At 41.4% G+C, this 22,045-nt stretch overlaps 1 protein-coding gene across 2 annotated transcripts; it reads right to left on the minus strand.

The window, feature by feature from the left end:
* Positions 1-366: 366 nt before the first annotated feature.
* On the minus strand, positions 367-5,312 carry LOC125587993. 2 transcript variants are annotated; one of them, XM_048759499.1, is made up of 2 exons: positions 3,828-5,312; positions 367-765 (listed from the first exon to the last, which is right to left on the minus strand). In XM_048759499.1, the coding sequence occupies exons 1-2, from the start codon at positions 4,313-4,315 to the stop codon at positions 456-458; spliced, it is 798 nt and encodes a 265-aa protein (XP_048615456.1). In that variant the 5' UTR covers positions 4,316-5,312; the 3' UTR covers positions 367-455. The 2 variants fall into 2 exon arrangements, with proteins under 2 accessions (XP_048615456.1, XP_048615455.1); XM_048759498.1 differs by lacking the exon at positions 367-765 and adding an exon at positions 3,415-3,718 and having other exon boundaries at positions 3,774-5,293.
* Between the last annotated feature and the right edge of the window lie 16,733 nt (positions 5,313-22,045).

Genomic DNA, 22,045 nt, shown 5'->3' on the forward strand with positions numbered 1-22,045 from the left:
AAAACCAGGGATGTCTTCATGGTTATGCTAGGACTCTTCTCTGGATGGTTTTGGATAGATCCTTGCATAAACGAATCAAAGACTCAAGTTTATCAAGGCTGTGGATCGAATGGTGACACAAGAGGCTGCGGAGAGGCTTCTTGATACTCCTAGGCTTAGATCGGATATGACACACCTTTCTAAAGCCCTTGGGTGTTGGATATTACACACCAACAGACTGGATATTACATACCAGACACTCTCTTAACTCGTGAAAGCAAGGGAGAAGAAAACACAAAGGTTTTAAGTGAAAGAAAACTTGATAGATGCTAGGGTTGCCGTCACACACATATATATAGTGAAAGGCTTGGAACAGGCTCCAAGCATTTTGAAATTAAAGGAACAGGCTCCTTCAATTAATGTAGAAACAAAGACATAACTTAGATAGAGTTTTCGAAAATAAAAGACATAAGTACTTAGAAATAAAAGATAACATAAGGTTCTTCATCTTTGAGATCTGAGACAGTAGCAACTGGTTCTCGATTCTTTGGGAGCTTCTTCTGCTTGTCTAAGTGCTTGCTGGTCTTAAGAATCTCCTTAACAAGGCTGCTGATTTCTTTCTCATAATCAGCCATCTTGGTTTCTGATTTTTCACTTTTGAAGTCTGTTGCGGATATGACTTTCTTCTTTGGAGATTTCAGAGATGTGTGGCCTTTGGATGCATACTTATCCCTTAGTAACAACTTCAGACTTTCCCAAGTGGTGATAGCTGGTTCCTTGTAGAACCTGCGATCATCTTCTTCTTGCAACCACCACTTATAAGCATTTCCTTTGAGCTGGGATATTGCAAAAGCTAATCTTTCTTTCTTAAGGATTCTGTTGTACCAAAGCCACCTGTCCATGGTTCTTTCCCACTGAAAATAGTCACCTTTTCCTGAAAAAGAATACAGTTGAATATCATTAGCAGATTTGTATTTAGAAAAATGATCTATTGATTTAGGAGTAAGAGAAGTTTGATGATATTGGCTCAAAGTGTTGGCTGGCTGCTTGAGAGATTGCTGGCCACGTCCTGGTTCCTCTTCCTTATAGCACTTATGCTTGCTTGATCTGTATTGGACAGAATCTGGTGGTTTGGGATCAAGCTCTTGATTATGCATTCTCCTTTTCTGCATATGCTCATCATGCTTCTGCTGTTGTTCCATTCTGAATTTCATTATCTTCTGCAAAGTAGCAATCTTAGTAGTGTTGATTCCTCCTTCTCGATCTCTTGCCATGGTTCCTGAAGCACAAGAAAGACACAGCCAGTAAGAAGTTCTAATGGAAACAAACAATCAAAAATAAACAACACACAGATTCATTGCAGGTTTTTAATTTTTTTTTTAAAACAGAACAGTTTGGATCAAAGTTAATTTTATCAGAAAAACATATCCAAAACGAAAATCAAACTCTAAAATTCTCTGATCAATTTCAAACTTAAATTATGACAAGATCAGATCAAAATTAATTAACAGAATTGATCAACACCAAAATACAGAAACAGATCGATTTTCTCAATGTTTTATTAGATTCAAAAACAACAAAAGAAATCTGTAACTTTTTCAACAAGGAACCAAAGAGTCTAATACCAGAAACAAGATCAAAGAACCCTATTTTATCAGATTTCGACCCAAGTAGCACAGATCAACACGAAATCAAAGGGTATATGAAAAGACTTCAACAGATCTATGATCAAAATTCTCAGATTTATCAGATTTCAGCAACAGAAACACGGATCTATCAATCTAAGGAGAATATGAATGGACCAAACGAAAATCAGAGAGATAGACAGCCACTTCCCTTCCAGAGATGCTCTGATACCACTTAATGAGATCCTAGGATGAAGTTCTGGAACAGATGGGATAATCCTTGCAGAAACAAATCAAAAGACTCAAGCTTCTCAAGGTATGTGAATCGAATGGTGACACAAGAGGCTGCAGAAAGGCTTCTTTATACTCCTAGGCTTAGATCGGATATGATACACCTCTCTAAAGCCCTTGGGCGTTGGATATTACACACCAACAGACTGGATATTACACACCAGACACACTTCAACTCGTCCAAGACAAGAGAGAAGAGAGAAAAAGGGTTTTTGATAAAAGATTGCTTAATGATAAAGGGGGGTCACGACCAGAATATAAAGAGAGGCCCTTGTACATGCACAAGGTCTCGAAAATAGAAATAAAAATAAAGGGAACAGGATCCCTTGGAAACTAAACAAAGACCAAGTTTTCGAAATTATTCAAAACATAAAACATATGATACAAATAACATAAGATTGATAATGTGGTTGGTCCGGGATCATCATCTAGAAGATGTGAAAGTAAACTTGTGACCTCGTTAAAAACCTTCCTTTGGAAAACCCAGTGGGACAAAACCAAAGGTTAGGAAAAGAGCACACACAAGCTACTTGCCTAGATGATGATCAGCTTAAAGGTGGAGTAGCTTGAATTGTGGTGAGTGTGTCTTGGTTGATCAAGCTGCAACCAAGACAATCTTCTTGCTTCCTTGACATCTTGAGTATTCCTCCATCAGCTTCATTGAGTTTCTTTGATCTGGAACAAGTGTTGGGACCTTCAGGAATGGCTAGGGCATCTTCATCTACAAGCTGGTCCATGATCACATTTTCTTCATGGGTAAGCTGGCCCAGAATCATATCATTCCCTCCCTCTTGAAAAAGATTTGTCCTCAAATCTGTTTTATCTGCAATAGAGGGGACCAACTCAGTAACATTAAAGTTTCAAATGAGATTACACTTACCTTGCAAGCCTCTTTGATAGGCATTGTCGCTAATTGGTTCTGTTATGTAGAAGGGACTGATCTGTTGGGTTCTCCATACTCCTGATGCATACCTAAAACCTGATTCAAACTCATTGAAACACAACAAGTTAGCAAATGAAAATTTATCAAAGAGTAAGAATCTTATCCCAAATCGGTTTTTGCTCGGTTTTGGATTGTAGGCTGCATCTGGGGGAGCTTCTTTGATGAGGATAAAACCAGGGATGTCTTCATGGTTATGCTAGGACTCTTCTCTGGATGGTTTTGGATAGATCCTTGCATAAACGAATCAAAGACTCAAGTTTATCAAGGCTGTGGATCGAATGGTGACACAAGAGGCTGCGGAGAGGCTTCTTGATACTCCTAGGCTTAGATCGGATATGACACACCTTTCTAAAGCCCTTGGGTGTTGGATATTACACACCAACAGACTGGATATTACATACTAGACACTCTCTTAACTCGTGAAAGCAAGGGAGAAGAAAACACAAAGGTTTTAAGTGAAAGAAAACTTGATAGATGCTAGGGTTGCCGTCACACACATATATATAGTGAAAGGCTTGGAACAGGCTCCAAGCATTTTGAAATTAAAGGAACAGGCTCCTTCAATTAATTTAGAAACAAAGACATAACTTAGATAGAGTTTTCGAAAATAAAAGACATAAGTACTTAGAAATAAAAGATAACATAAGGTTCTTCATCTTTGAGATCTGAGACAGTAGCAACTGGTTCTCGATTCTTTGGGAGCTTCTTCTGCTTGTCTAAGTGCTTGCTGGTCTTAAGAATCTCCTTAACAAGGCTGCTGATTTCTTTCTCACAATCAGCCATCTTGGTTTCTGATTTTTCACTTTTGAAGTCTGTTGCGGATATGACTTTCTTCTTTGGAGATTTCAGAGATGTGTGGCCTTTGGATGCATACTTATCCCTTAGTAACAACTTCAGACTTTCCCAACTGGTGATAGCTGGATGCATACTTATCCCTTAGTAACAACTTCAGACTTTCCCAAGTGGTGATAGCTGGTTCCTTGTAGAACCTGCGATCATCTTCTTCTTGCAACCACCACTTATAAGCATTTCCTTTGAGCTGGGATATTGCAAAAGCTAATCTTTCTTTCTTAAGGATTCTGTTGTACCAAAGCCACCTGTCCATGGTTCTTTCCCACTCAAAATAGTCACCTTTTCCTGAAAAAGAATACAGTTGAATATCATTAGAAGATTTGTATTTAGAAAAATGATCTATTGATTTAGGAGTAAGAGAAGTTTGATGATATTGGCTCAAAGTGTTGGCTGGCTGCTTGAGAGATTGCTGGCCACGTCCTGGTTCCTCTTCCTTATAGCACTTATGCTTGCTTGATCTGTATTGGACAGAATCTGGTGGTTTGGGATCAAGCTCTTGATTATGCATTCTCCTTTTCTGCATATGCTCATCATGCATCTGCTGTTGTTCCATTCTGAATTTCATTATCTTCTGCAAAGTAGCAATCTTAGCAGTGTTGATTCCTCCTTCTCGATCTCTTGCCATGGTTCCTGAAGCACAAGAAAGACACAGCCAGTAAGAAGTTCTAATGGAAACAAACAATCAGAAATAAACAACACACAGATTCATTGCAAGTTTTTAATTTTTTTTTTAAAACAGAACAGTTTGGATCAAAGTTAATTTTATCAGAAAAACATATCCAAAACGAAAATCAAACTCTAAAATTCTCTGATCAATTTTAAACTTAAATTATGACAAGATCAGATCAAAATTAATTAACAGAATTGATCAACACCAAAATACAGAAACAGATCGATTTTCTCAATGTTTTATTAGATTCAAAAACAACAAAAGAAATCTGTAACTTTTTCAACAAGGAACCAAAGAGTCTAATACCAGAAACAAGATCAAAGAACCCTATTTTATCAGATTTCGACCCAAGTAGCACAGATCAACACGAAATCAAAGGGTATGAGATTTAGAGATCCTTAGAGTAACTAGAATATAAGTGAGAGTTTAAGTAGAGATTAGAAAGCGATTATGAAAGATTAAGAGACTTGAGAGAAGTTTAGTGTCTAAGAGAGAATCATTGTGACTTAAGAGATTACAGAGACTCAGAACTGCTTAATCTTATTAATGAGTGAGGTTACATATTTATATGGAGAGCATAAGGATTTACAAGAGTCGAAATGGGAACTATTGAAGCATGTAGAGTCAAGGGCTGCTTTACGGATGATTGGATGGAAAGGCTCACATCCTTTGCCTCTTTACAGCCTGTTCCAGCCTGGCACGCTCTTCCCTTATCCTTTCAACGGTCTAATCCCTTCTCCTTAAGCCCCCAAAGTAACTCCTCCTTAGTTACCGTGTTACTTGGGTGATGCAAGGTAAGTCTTGGTCGATGCTGGATGGTTCGGCCTTTTACGGTCAGTACGGCCTTGTACGGACGTCTGTACCATCCACTCCCAAACTCCCTAAGCTTCTCCATCTCCTCTTCTCCTTAACTCCTCTTCTCTCGATACTCATATGCTCAACTCAACTAAACACTCCCCCTCAAGCTTAGCTTTGTGAAAGCCTAAGCTTGGAAAGCCACAAGATCTTCCTCATTAAAAAAACCTCACCAAAGAAAGCCCAATGGGATAAAACTTTGATGAGGGAAAAAGAGTAAAGACCTTGTAGCTAAGGGGAATAGTTCCTTCTCTTCCCAAGATCAATGAGTCCCAATCTGATGTGAATGGACTCCATAGTCTTTTGCCTTGCAGCCTTGGTGAACACATACGATAGCTGATCTTCACTCCTTGTATAGCATGGCAAGATCACTCCTAGCACAATCATCTGTCTCACCTTGTGGCAATCAACTTCAATGTGCTTGGTCCTCTCATGGAACACCGAGTTGGATGCAATGTGAATGGCAGCTTGATTGTCACAATGCATTGTCATTGGAGTTGCTTGATCAATCCCCAAGTGCTTCAAGATGCCTTTGATCCATACCAACTCGTTGGTGAGCTTCAGCATGGCTCTATACTCGACTTCTGCACTTGAACATGACACTACCTTCTGTTTCTTGCTCTTCCAAGTCACCAAGTTGCCTCCAATGAATGTGCAATAACCGGTTGTTGATCTTCTGTCAGCTCTATCTCCTGCCCAATCAGCATCACAATAGCCCACCACTTCAGTGCTTCCATTGCACCCCATCCATACTCCTTGATCCGGCGAGCCATTCAGATACATCAGCAGCCTCTCCACCATGTGCCAATGATGTTCCTTGGGAAGCTGCATATGTTGACTCACCTGATTCACAGCAAAACATATGTCAGGTCTTGTGATGGTAAGGTAAATCAATTTGCCAACAAGTTTTCTATAGAGTTTAGGATCATGAAATGGCTTGATGTCTTCAATCTCCCCCTCTCTTGGTACTTTGTAGCCATCCTCCGTAGGCATCCTTACTGTCTTGCCTCCATAAGCACCTGCACCTTTCAAAAGATCAAGTGTATACTTCCTTTGGGATATGAATAACCCTTCCTTGGATCTACAAATCTCAATCCCAAGAAAGTATTTCATTTCTCCCAAATCTTTGATTTCAAACATGGATTTGAGAAACTCCTTGGTTGCTTTGATAACTTCCTTATCACTCCCCGTGATAATGATATCATCCACATACACAAGGAGAGCAACCATACCTGAGGGTGTAGTGAGGGTGAAGAGTGTATGATCCAACTCTGACTTCTTGAAGCCACGGCCATTCAAAGTGGTGCTCAACTTGTTGTACCACGCTCTTGGCGATTGCTTCAAGCCATAGATAGCCTTCTTTAACCTCAGTACATTCCCTTTCTTCACTAGATGTTCTAGACCTGGTGGAGGATACATGTAGACTTCATCCTCAAGCTCTCCTTGTAAGAATGCATTCTTTACATCCATTTGCCACAATCACCATCCAAGATTAACCGCCAAGCTTAGAACAATCCTAATGGTGTGTAGCTTAGCTACAGGGGCAAATGTCTCAATATAATCCTCCCCATATGTCTGAGTGAACCCTCTTGCTACTAATCTAGTCTTCTTCTTCTCAATCTGCCCATCAGCCTTGTATTTGATTGTGAAGATCCATCTACTAGACACTGCCTTCTTCCCTTTTGGTAGTTCACTCTCATACCATGTATCATTCTTTATCATAGCTCCTGCCTCAGCTCCTACTGATTCCTTCCATTCCTTATCCTCCATTGCCTCTTCATAGCTTCTTGGGATGTGATTCTCATCCAAGTTTACCATGAAAGCGCAATGTGCTTCTGGATATTGAGCAAATGAGCACACGGCTTGAGAAGGATGCTCCACAGCTTGGGCATTGTAGTACACTCTCGTGTTTACCCAGCTAGAAGGATCCTTCCTTATCCTTGTACTCCTTCTAAGTGGCTGCACAACCGGTTCTTCTTCCTGTTGTTCTTCTACCACTTCATCTTGAGAAGGTGTTTGTATCACACCATGATCATGCCCATGACCATCAGAGCCTATGCTCTCTTCTCCTTCATTCTCTACTCCTCCTTCATCTTGGTTAGCCTCTTGCATAGGCTCCTCATGCTCCTCTCCTCCCTCATGATCAAGGTGGGATGGTGAACCAACTTCAGGAGGTGTAGTTGCGTGATCTCTCGGATCCTGGGATGTACTAATTCCAAGACCTTCAAGGATGATCCGCAAGGTGGTGGCCTTGTCTGATGTTAAGTCCTTCAGGTCTTCTTGATTCTTTTCTTCATAGTATCCTCTATCTTCCAAGAACTTCACATCTCTAGATACAAGTACTCTCCTTGCTATAGGATCATAGCATTTGTATCCTTTCTGTGTAGCTGAGTATCCTATGAACACAGCCTTAGTACTTCTTGCTTCTAGCTTGTTGCGCATCTCTCCTGGTTTGAGCACAAAGCATAGACATCCAAAGACCTTCAAGTAATCAAGAACTGGCTTGTACTTGTTCAGAACTTCAAATGGAGCCTTCTCATTCAGAATCTTGGTTGGAGTTCTGTTTATCAAGTAACAAGCAGTGGCAACCGCATCACTCCAAAATCTCTTTGGAACATTACTCTGAAACATAAGTGACCTTGCCGCTTCCATGAGGTGCCTATTCTTCCTCTCAGCCACTCCATTTTGCTGTGGAGTATACGGACAGCTTGTCTGATGTAGGATCCCATGTTGTGATAAGTGTTGCTTGAATGCATAGCTTGTGTATTCTCCTCCATTATCTGATCTCAAAATTTTAATCTTAGCATGATAATGGTTAGTCACATATGTTTGAAAGTTCCTAAATGCATCAAGTACCCTATCTTTGGTCTGAATTAAGGTTAACCAGGTGTATTTGGATTTTTCATCAATGAATCTGACAAAATACTTATAAATATCTCTAGATAAGCAAGGGGCAGTCCACACATCTGAATGAATTAGATCAAAGCAATTATCATAAACGGTAGTAGACTTTTGAAACACAGTTCTACAATGCTTGCCTAAAATGCAAGCTTCACAATCTTTGTTCTCAAATACAACACCTGGTACCATTATTCAATGCTTTAACATGAGGGTGTCCTACTCTAGCATTCCACAATGCATTTTTATTCAACAAAGAAGCAGAAGTAAACGAGCAACTATAATCAGGAACAGAAGTGAGTTCTTCAAGCATATAGAGATCTCCCTTAGTCACCCCTTTCCCAATCAATCTGCTGCTCTCAATATCCTGAAACTTCACATCATTAGGACTAAAGATAACATTGCATTGTAAATCATTAGTACATTTCTTCATAGATAATAGGTTTGATGTGAATTCAGGCATGTAAAAAGCTCTAGATTCTTTGTTAAACAACTTAAGCTTTCCTATTCCCTTAATAAGTATCTTATCTCCATTTGCTATCATCACATGCCCATGAGTAGGTTCTATATCCTTAATCAAGTTCTCATCACTTATCATATGATGTGATGCACCAGAATCAACAATCAATGGTTTATATACTCTTTTAGCATTATGACATAGATTACTAAGTGATGGATGCATCCTATCAGTTCTAGCAATGTGTGCATTTCTATACACATTCCTAGCTTCTAACCGTTCTACTAGTTTTCTAATCAAGTGATCATCCTTATATGCAATCATAGATGCTCCAAAGGAATAACCATAAGTGTTACCGTTTTCCTTTAGCATTTTGAAGAGAGCATCAAGGTCTGATCTCTTGATGTAGTCATCGTTGCTGCGTGAGCTTGAGGCGCCCGTGTAAGCCACCAGAGACTTCCCATTCCCATCATTGCCTCCATGCCCATCCACTTCACTCGTCTTGATGGTGCCAGCTCCGCTTGATCCTTCAGTCACATTTGCCCTTCCCTCACGCTCCTTCATGAACTTGGCAGGTTTGAGGTGTGGGTGTAGTATCCAGCATTGGCTCTTCTTATGACCATGCTTCTTGCAAGGATCACAGTTGCCATTGAACTTCCTGTCCTCATACTTCCCGTGAGATGCCTTGTTTGCTTGTGGAGCTTCGGTTGAGTCCTCATGAGCTGCTTGATTGGCAAGAGAGAGCTCCCCCTTTCCTCCAAACAACCCCATAGACCCCTGCTCCCTTTGGATTTGCGCACACACATCCCAAGGTCCGGAAGCTTGTTTGCCCTCAACATGTGCTGGATGAGTTGAGTGTAGGCCGGGTTCAGCGTGAGGAGCAGCCCAAAGACCTTATCTTGCTCGCGCCTCTCATTCAACTGATCAGGATCAGTTGTGCTCGGCCTCAGCATCTCCAGCTCTGACCATAAGGACCTGAACCTCCCCAAGTGCTTAGTGAACTCCATGTCCTCTTGCACTAGACGGTTGATAGCTTGCTTCACTTCAAACACACGGCTGAGGTTGGAAGTGTTCCCATACACCTTCTTCAACGTGTCCCACAGCTCTTTGGCTGATTCACAGTAGCTGTAGGCATCCAATATAGCTGGATCCAAGGATGCGTGTAGAACCGTCATCACTAGCATGTCTTCTTGTTGCCATTTCTCTACAGCCGCTTCATTGGAGACCTCTTCTTGATCTCCTCCCTGAGTAATGAGTTTTGGAGCCTCCCCTGTTGTGATGTGCCCCCACAAACCCTTACTTCCCACCGCAGTCTTCACCATCCGAGACCACACAAGGTAGTTGCTACCTTTGAAAGTAACCGCTACCTTCATCCTCATGTTCATCCCATGTTCCATCTTTACTCAGCTTGACTTGAACAGCTTGAATCTGATGAAATCTTGAGTCTTGAATCACGTACACACACCAACCTTGAGTCTTGAATCACGCACACACACAGAACGTAGCACAGCTTCAACTAGAACGTATCACAGCTTCAACACCTTCAAAGCTACTCGCGTGTAGCTTCAAAGCCTTCAGCTTGTAACTCTCTAAAGATCAAACCCCAGATTCTAATGAACCTGGCTCTGATACCATATGAGATTTAGAGATCCTTAGAGTAACTAGAATATAAGTGAGAGTTTAAGTAGAGATTAGAAAGAGATTATGAAAGATTAAGAGACTTGAGAGAAGTTTAGTTTCTAAGAGAGAATCATTGTGACTTAAGAGATTAGAGAGACTCAGAACTGTTTAATCTTATTAATGAGTGAGGTTACATATTTATATGGAGAGCATAAGGGTTTACAAGAGTCGAAATGGGCACTATTGAAGCATGTAGAGTCAAGGGCTGCTTTACGGATGATCGGATGGAAAGGCTCACACGCTTTGCCTCTTTACAGCCTGTTCCAGCCTGGCACGCTCTTCCCTTATCCTTTCAACGGTCTGATCCCTTCTCCTTAAGCCCCCAAAGTAACTCCTCCTTAGTTACCGTGTTACTTGGGTGATGCAAGGTAAGTCTTGGTCGATGCTGGATGGTACGGCCTTGTACGGTCAGTACGGCCTTGTATGGACGTCCGTACCATCCACTCCCAAGCTCCCTAAGCTTCTCCATCTCCTCTTCTCCTTAAATCCTCTTCTCTCCATACTCATATGCTCAACTCAACTCAACAAAGGGTATATGAAAAGACTTCAACAGATCTATGATCAAAATTCTCAGATTTATCAGATTTCAGCAACAGAAACACAGATCTATCAATCTAAGGAGAATATGAATGGACCAAACGAAAATTAGAGAGATAGACAGCCACTTCCCTTCCAGAGATGCTCTGATACCACTTAATGAGATCCTAGGATGAAGTTCTGGAACAGATGGGACAATCCTTGCAGAAACGAATCAAAAGACTCAAGCTTCTCAAGGTATGTGAATCGAATGGTGACACAAGAGGCTGCAGAAAGGCTTCTTGATACTCCTAGGCTTAGATCGGATATGATACACCTCTCTAAAGCCCTTGGGCGTTGGATATTACACACCAACAGACTGGATATTACACACCAGACACACTTCAACTCGTCCAAGACAAGAGAGAAGAGAGAAAAAGGGTTTTTGATAAAAGATTGCTTAATGATAAAGGGGGGTCACGACCAGAATATAAAGAGAGGCCCTTGTACATGCACAAGGTCTCGAAAACAGAAATAAAAATAAAGGGAACAGGCTCCCTTGGAAACTAAACAAAGACTAAGTTTTCGAAATTATTCAAAACATAAAACATATGATACAAATAACATACGATTGATAATGTGGTTGGTCCGGGATCATCATCTAGGAGATGTGAAAGTAAACTTGTGACCTCGTTAAAAACCTTCCTTTGGAAAACCCAGTGGGACAAAACCAAAGGTTAGGAAAAGAGCACACACAAGCTACTTGCCTAGATGATGATCAGCTTAAAGGTGGAGTAGCTTGAATTGTGGTGAGTGTGTCTTGGTTGATCAAGCTGCAACCAAGACAATCTTCTTGCTTCCTTGACATCTTGAGTATTCCTCCATCAGCTTCATTGAGTTTCTTTGATCTGGAACAAGTGTTGGGACCTTCAGGAATGGCTAGGGCATCTTCATCTACAAGCTGGTCCATGATCACATTTTCTTCATGGGTAAGCTGGTCCAGTATCATATCACAAAGTTACCTTTACCTTTGGTTGTGGATCAGCTTGAATCAAAAAGAAGAAGAGCGCGGACTGACAGGCTGGAACAGCTGTAAAGGAAGAGCATCTAGCTAGATCCTTTTGGCATCAAGCGTGTGAGCCATCCTAGCCTATCATTCAAACTAGCCCGCTCCTCTCTTCTTTGACTCTACATGCTTAGTCTCCCTTGTATCCGTTAACCTAGACCTAGTCTCTCCTATATATATTGTAACCTTGCTGATTAATAAAAGTAAAGAGATTGAGAGACTCCTATCTCTTGTGTTCATCATGATTCTCACTCATCCTTACTCTTAGTTCTTATAATCTCTTATACACTCTTGAATCTATCTCATTCTCTTTTCAAATCAGTCAATACCTTTTGTATTCTCTAAAATCATAATCAAGACAATGTCAAGTTCTTATCTATGCAAGCAACCATTCTCTAAATACTAAGCAAGACCTTATCAGATTCAAGTCAAAGTATTTAGGCAATTTTAAACATTCCTTAATATGCAACTTAGACTTTAATCTAAATGCAACAATACAAGGCAGCAACAAGGCAGTATGCATTAATCTTAATCAGTTTCTAACTCATGACAGCAAGCATGATTAGATAATATAATCTATCATCTTAGAAAAAGACAAGTTAATTTAGAACTGACCTTAAGCATTTAACCATTTTCAATCGTATTGATGTCAAATCTTGATTAATAACTTATCAAGTTTGATTCTCACTATCACAAGCAATGCAACAGATAGACACAAGGCATTATCAGGTTCTATTCTTTGCAAGCTAACTCTCTAAGTACAAGCAAGATCCTAACAGATTCAAGACAAGTTACTTAGGCACTCTTAAGAGCTTCTTTACTCAACACTTAGACATGAATCTAATGCTTTAATCTAAGACAGTCAAAAGACTATATGCAACAGCTTTCAATTCAGTTTCAATCCATGTATGCAAGCGGATTCAATTAATCATAACAAGCATCACTATGACCCGGAGCTAAGCATATTAAGCACATTCAGTCACCAAACCAAGCTCTTAAAGTATCCTGGGATAGATTCTAAACACTTTAATTTATCAATCTCTAACAATCCACAGGTTTTCAATCACACCACACATTATAACCAGTCAACAACACAAGCTCATTATCAACACCACACATTATAACCAGTCAACAACACAAGCTCATTATCAAGAAGGTTTTAAAAAACGCTTACACAAGGAACCAGGTTGGTTCCTTAAACCTCCAAGGGGGACTGGCCATGGCTTTTGTTGAATCTGAGATTCTGGATAGTCACTCACCTCCTACTCCTTTAGTTCATGGCCACCATATTGTTTCTCCAACTCAAAAACTCCTCCTTTCTTCAAGTCTTCTAGGCGCCATCATCTTGACAGCTTTCATGATGAACCAGATGAAGAAAGCTCTTGGAGGAGGTACCTTGGATGAGGTTCGTGAGTCCTCTCCACACACTTCTGCTTCCAATGAGTCTCTCCATCAGTATAGGCAGGAGAAAGGATGAGAGACACGCCAGCTTCAGTCTTCTTCTCAAGGAGAAACTGAACTCGGATGGGAATGTCTTCAAGGGTTGGATTTCAGCTGAGGGTAGAGCTTGTGTTGTGCGGAAGCTACAGCTCAGGTTCTGATAAACCTGGCTCTGATACCATATGATTGTTGAGAAGAGGAGATAAAGAGTGGATACATTGATAAAGGAAGAGTATTGAAGCAGTCAGTAACTTTGGGGATTTACCACAGTAACTTTAGTTTTTACTGTGGTAACTAAGTTAAAGGCTTGGGAAGTTACCTTGCAACACTTTGGAGAGTATATCTCGCCAAGGAGCAGTCTGGATAAGAAAGGATCAGTTTGGATAAGGTCTAGTCATAGCTGGAAAGGAAAAGCTACTTCACAGCCTGTCCAAGCATGTGAAGCCTCTCAACCATCCAGCTAGCTTTTACTTCACATGCATTGAGTCCCATTTCGAAATCCCCTTTGTACCAGCCTTATCTCTTCATATATAACTTGTATCTGAGATATTAAATCAATAAATGGAGTTTTGAGTATTCTCTCTATTCTCTCTCTACTATTCTCTTAATCTCTTTAATCTTACATAAAACAATCTGATTGTTCTTAAACACACTCTAATACACAAAAGTGTATATGGTATCAGAGCCAGGTTACTAAAAGGGTGGAAGTGTGTTATTCATGTTCTTAAAAATCTGGTTTTGTGTTATTGATGTTCTTGAGTGTTCTTGGTGGTTTTGAGCTCTGTTCTTCATTTGCTGGGTTTTATTGAGGACATCTGATGGAGTCAAACGTGAGCAGAGAGATGACGACAAGATCAAGTTATCAAGTGAAGAAAGGGAGAGAAAACGAGTGGATCTGGTCAGATTGGGTAGAGACAGCTTTGGAACGCTGTGGGATTTGGAGTAATCATATAAAGGAAGAGCCTTTAAAGGTGAGAGCTGCTGAGAAAGATCAGACAGCAAGTTTGAAGGAGATTCAAGTAAAGGTAGAACCTTTAAAGGAGGTAGCTGCTGAAGAAGGTCAGACAACAAGGTTGGAGGTTCATGAAGCCAAAGGCGTGATCTATAGTCTAAGACAAGGGAAGGACGAGTTGTATCAGTTTGTGGGGAGGCTGAGAGAAGTAGAATCAGAGTTGGGTATGGTAAAAACTCATACAGGAAGGAGGAAGCAAGATGTGATCTTCAGCTTTCTTGTGGGAGAGATATGTGAGCTGGTTGGACACATTTGTGATGTGTGGGAGATAAACAAGAAGCCAGGTAGATGGAAGAGAGGTACAAGCTGCAAGAAGGGAAAGTTGAGAAAGCTTTCTAAGATGTGGGTAATGATGAGCAGATTATGGAGGAAGGATATCAAGGAGAGTATGCAAGTAAGAGAGTGTTTCTACTCAGCTTACATGGGAGAATCTGTAGAGAGCAGTGGGGTTATGAGGAAGCTAGAGACCAAAGGAGCGAATGAGCGTGTCACAAAGGAGGAATGGGATGAGTTTGTCAAGTATTTGTATGCTTTGGCTACGACCCGGAGACAATGTGCTCCTGCCAAAGCAGCCACATCCAACAAACACATCATTGTTGATTCTGGAGCAAGTTATCACATGATTAGTGACAGAAGCTTAATGAGTGATGTAAAGAAAGCCACTGTGATGATAGCTAATGGTGATAGGATTCCAATAGAAGGAGTTGGAAAGCTCAAGCTATTTGATAAAGACTCAGATGCCTTCTACATGCCACAGTTTGCTTCAAATCTACTCTCTGTGAGGAAAGCCACGATTGATCTTGGCTGTCAAGTAGTATTCAGGCCAGATGATGTTGAGTTTCAAGATTTGAAGACTGGAAGGGTCATTGGGAGAGGAGACAGCAAGAATAATCTATACCAGCTCCAATTGGCTAAGATTTCTAAACCCTTTGATTCTATGTGTTTGAGTAGTACTTATGAGAAGATTGATAGTATTACTTGGCAAGCTAGATTGGGTCATCCTCATGCTAGTGCTATTGAATTGATAATTCCTAATATGTCATTTAATCACTTAGAGTGTGAAGCATGCATATTAGGAAAGCATTGTAGGACTGTTTTTCCAACATCAGAAACTACTTATGAGCATTGCTTTGATCTAGTTCATTCAGATGTGTGGACTGCTCCTTGTTTGTCTAGAGATAGCCAGAAGTACTTTGTGACATTCATTGATGAGAAGTCTAAGTATACTTAGCTTACATTGCTTCCATCTAAAGATAGGGTGCTAGAAGCATTTATGAACTTCCAAGCATATGTATCTAATCAATACAATGCTACTGTGAAGGTACTGAGATCAGATAATGGAGGTGAATACATCAGCAATTCCTTCAAGAGTCATCTAGCCAAGCATGGGATTGTGCATCAGACTAGCTGCCCTTATACACCAAAGCAGAATGGTGTAGCTGAGAGGAAGAACAGGCACTTGATGGAGGTTGCTAGATCGATGATGTTTCATGCAAATGTCCCAAAACGCTTTTGGAGTGGTGCTGTGTTGATGAGATAGCAAGCAGTCTGCACAGCATCACTCCAAAAGCGTTTTGGGACATTTGCATGAAACATCATTGATCTAGCAACCTCCATCAAGTGCCTGTTCTTCCTCTCAGCTACCCCATTCTGCTGTGGTGTATAAGGGCAGCTAGTCTGATGCACAATCCCATGCTTGGCTAGATGACTCTTGAAGGCATTGCTGATGTATTCACCTCCATTATCTGATCTTAGTACCTTCACAGTAGCATTGTATTGATTAGTAACATATGCTTGGAAGCAAGGTGAGCCATGTATACTTAGACTTCTCATCAATGAATGTCACAAAGTACTTCTGGCTATCCCTAGACACACAAGGAGCTGTCCACACATCCGAGTGCACAAGATCAAAACAATGCTCATAGGTAGTCTCTGATGTTGGGAAAACAGTCCTACAATGCTTTCCTAATATGCATGCTTCACAATTTAAGTGATTATATGACATATTAGGCATGATCAATTCAATTGCACGAGCATGAGGATGTCCCAATCTAGCATGCCAAGTCATACTATCAACCCTATCAACAACACTACTCAAGCATATAAAATCAAAGGGTTTAGAATTCTTAGCCATTTGAAGATGGTATAGCTGATTCTTGCTGTCTCCTCTGCCAATGACTCTCCCAGTCTTCATCAGGTCTGAATACTACTTGAAAATCAAGATCAATGGTAGCTTTCTTCACAGATAATAGATTTGAAGTGAACTGCGGCATGTAGAAGGCAGCCGTGTCCTTCTCAAACAGTTTGAGCTTTTCCACTCCTTCTATTGGAATCATAGCACCATTAGCTATCATAACACTCCCTGTTGCAGCCTTGATCTCACTTATAAGCCTCCTATCACTGATCATATGATGACTTGCTCCAGAATCAATCACAATGGGTTTAGAAGCTCCGGATTGTATAGCATGCTTCTTGCTTGCTGCTAAGGCTTGTACATGTTCCATGAACACTCTCCATTCCTTCCTGGTGATGCGATCATCATCTCCACTCCCTTTCTCCTGCTCTTTTAGCACCCCACTGTCTTCTACTGATTCACCCATGTAGGCTGAGTAAGAACACTCTCCTCTAACCATCTGGTGAACTACATCCTTGATCCCCTTCAAGCCCATTATGTGTATTAAGTCATCCGACTCACTCTCCTCTCTCCAAGGTCCTCTCATCATAAACCACACCTTGGAAAGTTTTCTCAACCTTCTCCTTTTACAACTGGTACCACCTTTCCACTGAGTTGATCCCTTGTTCTTCCCAAAGACACCACGCACATGTTGAACAAGCTTACAAATCCCATCCACAAGAAGGTTAAATACTACATCTTGTTCCTGCCTTTCTTGAATCACTTTTGGATCCGATGTGCTTGGCCTCAAGACATCTAGCTCCGACCATACACATTTCAGCCTTCCCACAAGCTGATACAGCTCGCCCTTTCCATGTTTCCAGTCTCGGATCCCATCCTTGGTTTCATGAACCTTCAACCTTGCTGTCTGACCTTCTTCAGCAGCTACCTCCTTTAAAGGTTCCACCTTTACTTGAATCTCCTCTAAACTTGCTGTCTGATCTTTCTCAGCAGCTCTCACCTTTAAAAGCTCTTCCTTTACATGATTACTCCAAATCCCATAGCTCTCCAAAGCTGTCTTTATCCAGAGTGACCAAACACCCTCGTTTTCTCTCTCTTTCTTCTCTTCATCTCTTGATCTTGTCTTCTCCACCATGCTTAACTCGTTTGTATCCATCTGAAACTCTCCACATATTGAGATGAAGACCAAGGAGGCTGAGACAGTAACTTTAGTGTTTTATTGTGGTAACTTTATTTTAACCACAGTAACTACTTGGGGAAGTTATCTGATGGGATGAAAAGGTAACTTAGTGAAGAGAAGAGGGGAAACTCGACCAAAGAGGATAAGGAAGGATAAGGGAGAACTTTGACAGCCTGTATGATGCTGGAAAGGAGAGGATGCTTTTACACTAGTGCAAGCATGTGAGAAAGCACAGCCAAGTGATTCAAAAGGAGTTCCAGCCTGTCCTTTGACTACACATGCTTATACATTTCGAAAATACTTGTTGCTCTCTCTATTAATACTTGTAAACCTCATCAGTTATTAATTAATGGAGTTTTGAGTCTCTCTCTTTATTCTCTCACTAAAATCTCTTAATCTCTTTAATATTTTCATCTGATTATCCCTGATTGGTTGAATCATGCTCTAAATACACAAAAGTGTATATGGTATCAGAGCTAGGTTGCGCAAAGTGGGAGAGTGTGATTTCTTTTTCTTAAAAATCTTGAGTGTTCTTGAGTGTTCTTGGTGTTCTTAACTTCTGGGTTTCATTATCTTGGTGGCGTGAGAGTTTCTGGTGAATCCAAATCATCTCAACATGGAAATGGAGCACAGACCTGAGTTAACTGTGAAGACTGAAGAGGAGAGGCATGGCGAGTGGTCAAGGTGGGCCAAAAGAGCTTTGGAAAGCTGTGGGTTATGGAACAGTCATGGAAAGGAGAAGCCTTTACAAGAAATGACTGCAAATGAAGGTCAGGCGTGGAGCCTGAGGTCTGAAGAAAGAGCTGTTCAAGGAAACCACACAAGATGTGAGATTGGAGCAGTTTGTGGGAGTAGATCTGGTCTGAAGAAGGTCTGTGAGGTCAAGGGAACTCGCAGCAGTCTTAAAAGAGGAGCAGAAGAACTTCATCAGCTTGTGGGAAAGCTGAAATACCTGTGGAAGGAGTTGAGTGTCTTGAGAACAAGGGCATCAGACCCGGAGATGATACAAAAGAGGATGGAGCAAGATGTAGTCTTGAGTCTTCTAGTCAGCTTAAACTCATCTTATGGTCAGCTGATTATGTAAGTGATCAAAGGTGAAGAGCAAGCAGATGTGGATGGGTTGTGTGACTTGATTCAAGCAGCTTATGATGTTCATGAGAAGAACAAGAAGCGGATCAAGAGGAGGAATGGTACAAAGTGTAAGAGGGCAAGCCTGAGGAGGTTGTCCAAGATATGGATCCGAGGAAGAGAGACTAGGATGAAGAGGAGACAACTTGAGGTGGAACTGAAAGTGATCAAGGAGAGTCAGCAACTGATGGTGATGGGAGAATGCTCCTACTAAGCATACATGGGAGAAACAGTAGGAGACAGTGCGGATATGAGAGGAATGGATACCAAGAGGGCAGATGAGTGTGTGACAAAGAAGGAATGGGATGAGTTGATTAAGCATGTGTATGCTTTGGCTACGACCCGGAGTCTGGGTGCTCCTGCCAAAGCATCCACATCTAAACCCATCATCATTGACTCTGGAGCAACACACCACATGATCAGTGACAAGAGACTAATCAGTGAGGTTAAACCAGCAACAGGGAGTGTCATGATAGCCAATGGTACCAGGATCCCAATAGAAGGAGTGGGAAACCTCAAGTTGTTTAAGAAGAACTCCACTGCCTTCTACCTACCTCAGTTTACATCCAATCTAATCTCAGTTAAGAAGGCTACAGTTGATCTGGATTGTCAAGTGGTTTTCAAACCAAATGAAGTTGAGTTCCAGGATTTGAAGACTGGAACGGTTATTGGCAGAGGAGACAGCAAGCATCAGCTCTATCATCTCCAAACAACTGAGGCGCCTAGTCCTGTGGGGTCTGTGTGTTTAAGCAGCACAACAGATAGGTGTGATAATCTCACATGGCATGCAAGGCTGGGAAATTCTCATGCCAACGCAATTGAACTGATTCTACCAAGTATGGCGTTCAATCACTTGGAGTGTGAAGCTTGTATACTTGGAAAGCACTGTAGGACTGTCTTCCCAACATCAGAAACCAGATATGAGTATTGCTTTTCTCTGGTGCATTCAGACGTGTGGACAGCTCCCTGTATGTCTAGAGACAGCCATAAGTACTTTGTGACATTCATTGATGAGAAGTCAAAGTACACATGGATCACCATGATTCCCTCCAAAGGCAGAGTCCTAGAAGCCTTCATGAACTTCCAAGCATATGTTACTAACCAGTACAATGCCACTGTGAAGATTCTGAGGTCTGATAATGGAGGAGAATACACTAGCAATGCTTTCAAGAGTCATCTTGCAAAGCATGGGATTGTGCAACAAACTAGCTGTCCTTACACACCACAACAAAATGGGGTGGCTGAGAGGAAGAACAGACATTTGATGGAGGTTGCGAGATCAATAATGTTCCACATGAATGTCCCTAAGAGGTTTTGGGGTGATGCTGTTCAGACCGCTTGCTATCTCATCAATAGAGTGCCAACCCGTGTCTTGAAGAAAATGTCTCCCTTTGAAGTATTGAACAAGACCAAGCCACACATTGATCATTTGAGAGTCTTTGGGTGCTTATGTTATGTGATGATTCCCGGAGAAAGAAGGAACAAGCTAGAAGCAAAGAGTACTAAAGCTATGTTCATTGGGTACTCAATCACTCAGAAAGGCTACAAATGTTATGATCCAATAACTAGGAGGGTTATGGTATCTAGAGAAGTGAAGTTTGTTGAGTCTAAAGGGTATTATGAGGAGAAGAAATGGGAAGACCTAGAGGATCTGTCCCGAGCTCCATCAGAGAAGGCAACAACATTGAGAGTGTTGTTGGAGAGGCTAGGGATAGGATTATCCCAAGATCAGGAACCAGGAAGAACAGGACCTTCTAATCAAGCTGGAGAAGCTGGAGGAACAACCCCTCTTGATCATGAGAGGGGGAATGGATCTGAATCAGGGGAGCATGAGCATAACCAAGAGGATTCAGGTCAGCATGATCAGGAGGAGACACAGGAAGTAGAGAATGTTGCCCAGTCTAGTGGAGATGAGCAAGGAGAGCCTACTGGTACAGAAGAGAGTGAAGCTCAGTCAGGTGGAAATGAGCAGGGAGAGCCTACTGGTTTAAGAGAGGAAGCACAAGAGAATGTTCAGGCTGAAGAACAGGTTGAGACCTTGCGGAGGAGCACAAGGATAAGGAGGGATCCTTCCAACTGGGTAAACACGAGAGTGTACTACAATGCCCAGGCTGTGGAGCATCCCTCTCAAGCCGTGTGTTCCTTTGCTGAGTTTCCAGAGGAGCATTATGCCTTTATGGTAAGTCTAGATGAGAGCTATGTTCCGAGAAGCTATGAAGAAGCTATGGTGATTCAAGAATGGAGGGATTCAGTGAATGATGAGGCTGATGCTATGATCAGAAATGATACATGGTATGAGAGTGAGCTACCAAAAAGAAAGAGAGCTGTGTCTAGCAGATGGATCTTTACTATCAAATACTTGCCTAATGGACAGATTGATAGGAGGAAAACTAGACTGGTAGCAAGGGGGTTCACACAGACATATGGAGAGGATTACATTGACACGTTTGCACCAGTAGCCAAGCTTCATACAATCCGGATTGTGTTGTCTATTGCAACAAACTTGGAGTGGGATTTGTGGCAGATGGATGTGAAGAATGCTTTCCTGCAAGGTGAGCTAGAAGATGAGGTATATATGCTTCCACCTCCTGGTCTTGAGCATCTAGTGAAGCCAGGAAATGTCTTGAGATTGAAGAAGGCTATATATGGGCTGAAGCAGTCTCCTAGAACTTGGTACAGAAAGCTTAGTACAACTCTCAATGGGAGAGGGTTCAGGAAGTCTGAACTAGATCATACACTCTTCACACTGGTTGGACCATCAGGGATCATAGTAATTTTGGTGTATGTGGATGATTTGATTATCACAGGGAGTGATAAGGCTGAGATTAAAGCCACAAAAGAGTTTCTCAAGTCTGTGTTTGATATTAAAGACTTGGGAGAGATGAAGTATTTTTTGGGGATTGAGATATGCAGATCTAAGGAGGGTTTGTTTATGTCTCAAAGGAAGTACACTATGGATATGCTGAAGGAGACTGATGTGCTTGGAGGAAAGATAGCTAAGACACCTCTTGAGGAAGGGTATAAGGTCTTGCGTGACGGGGAGGTTGAAGAGAACCAGTTGTTTGAGGATGCTAAGTTGTATAGGTGGATGGTGGGTAAGCTGATCTACTTGACTATCACCAGACCTGATATATGATTTGCTGTGAATCAAGTGAGCCAACATATGCAGGCGCCAAAGGTACATCACTGGAAGATGGTTGATAGGATACTGAGGTATTTGAGTGGCTCGCATGGACAAGGAGTTTGGATGGGTTGCAATGGCAGTACAGAAGTGGTTGGGTATTGTGATGCTGATTGGGCAGGAGATATAGTGGACAGG

Source organism: Brassica napus, chromosome C5, assembly GCF_020379485.1.
Source record: "Brassica napus cultivar Da-Ae chromosome C5, Da-Ae, whole genome shotgun sequence".
NCBI classification, from domain to species: Eukaryota; Viridiplantae; Streptophyta; class Magnoliopsida; order Brassicales; family Brassicaceae; genus Brassica; species Brassica napus.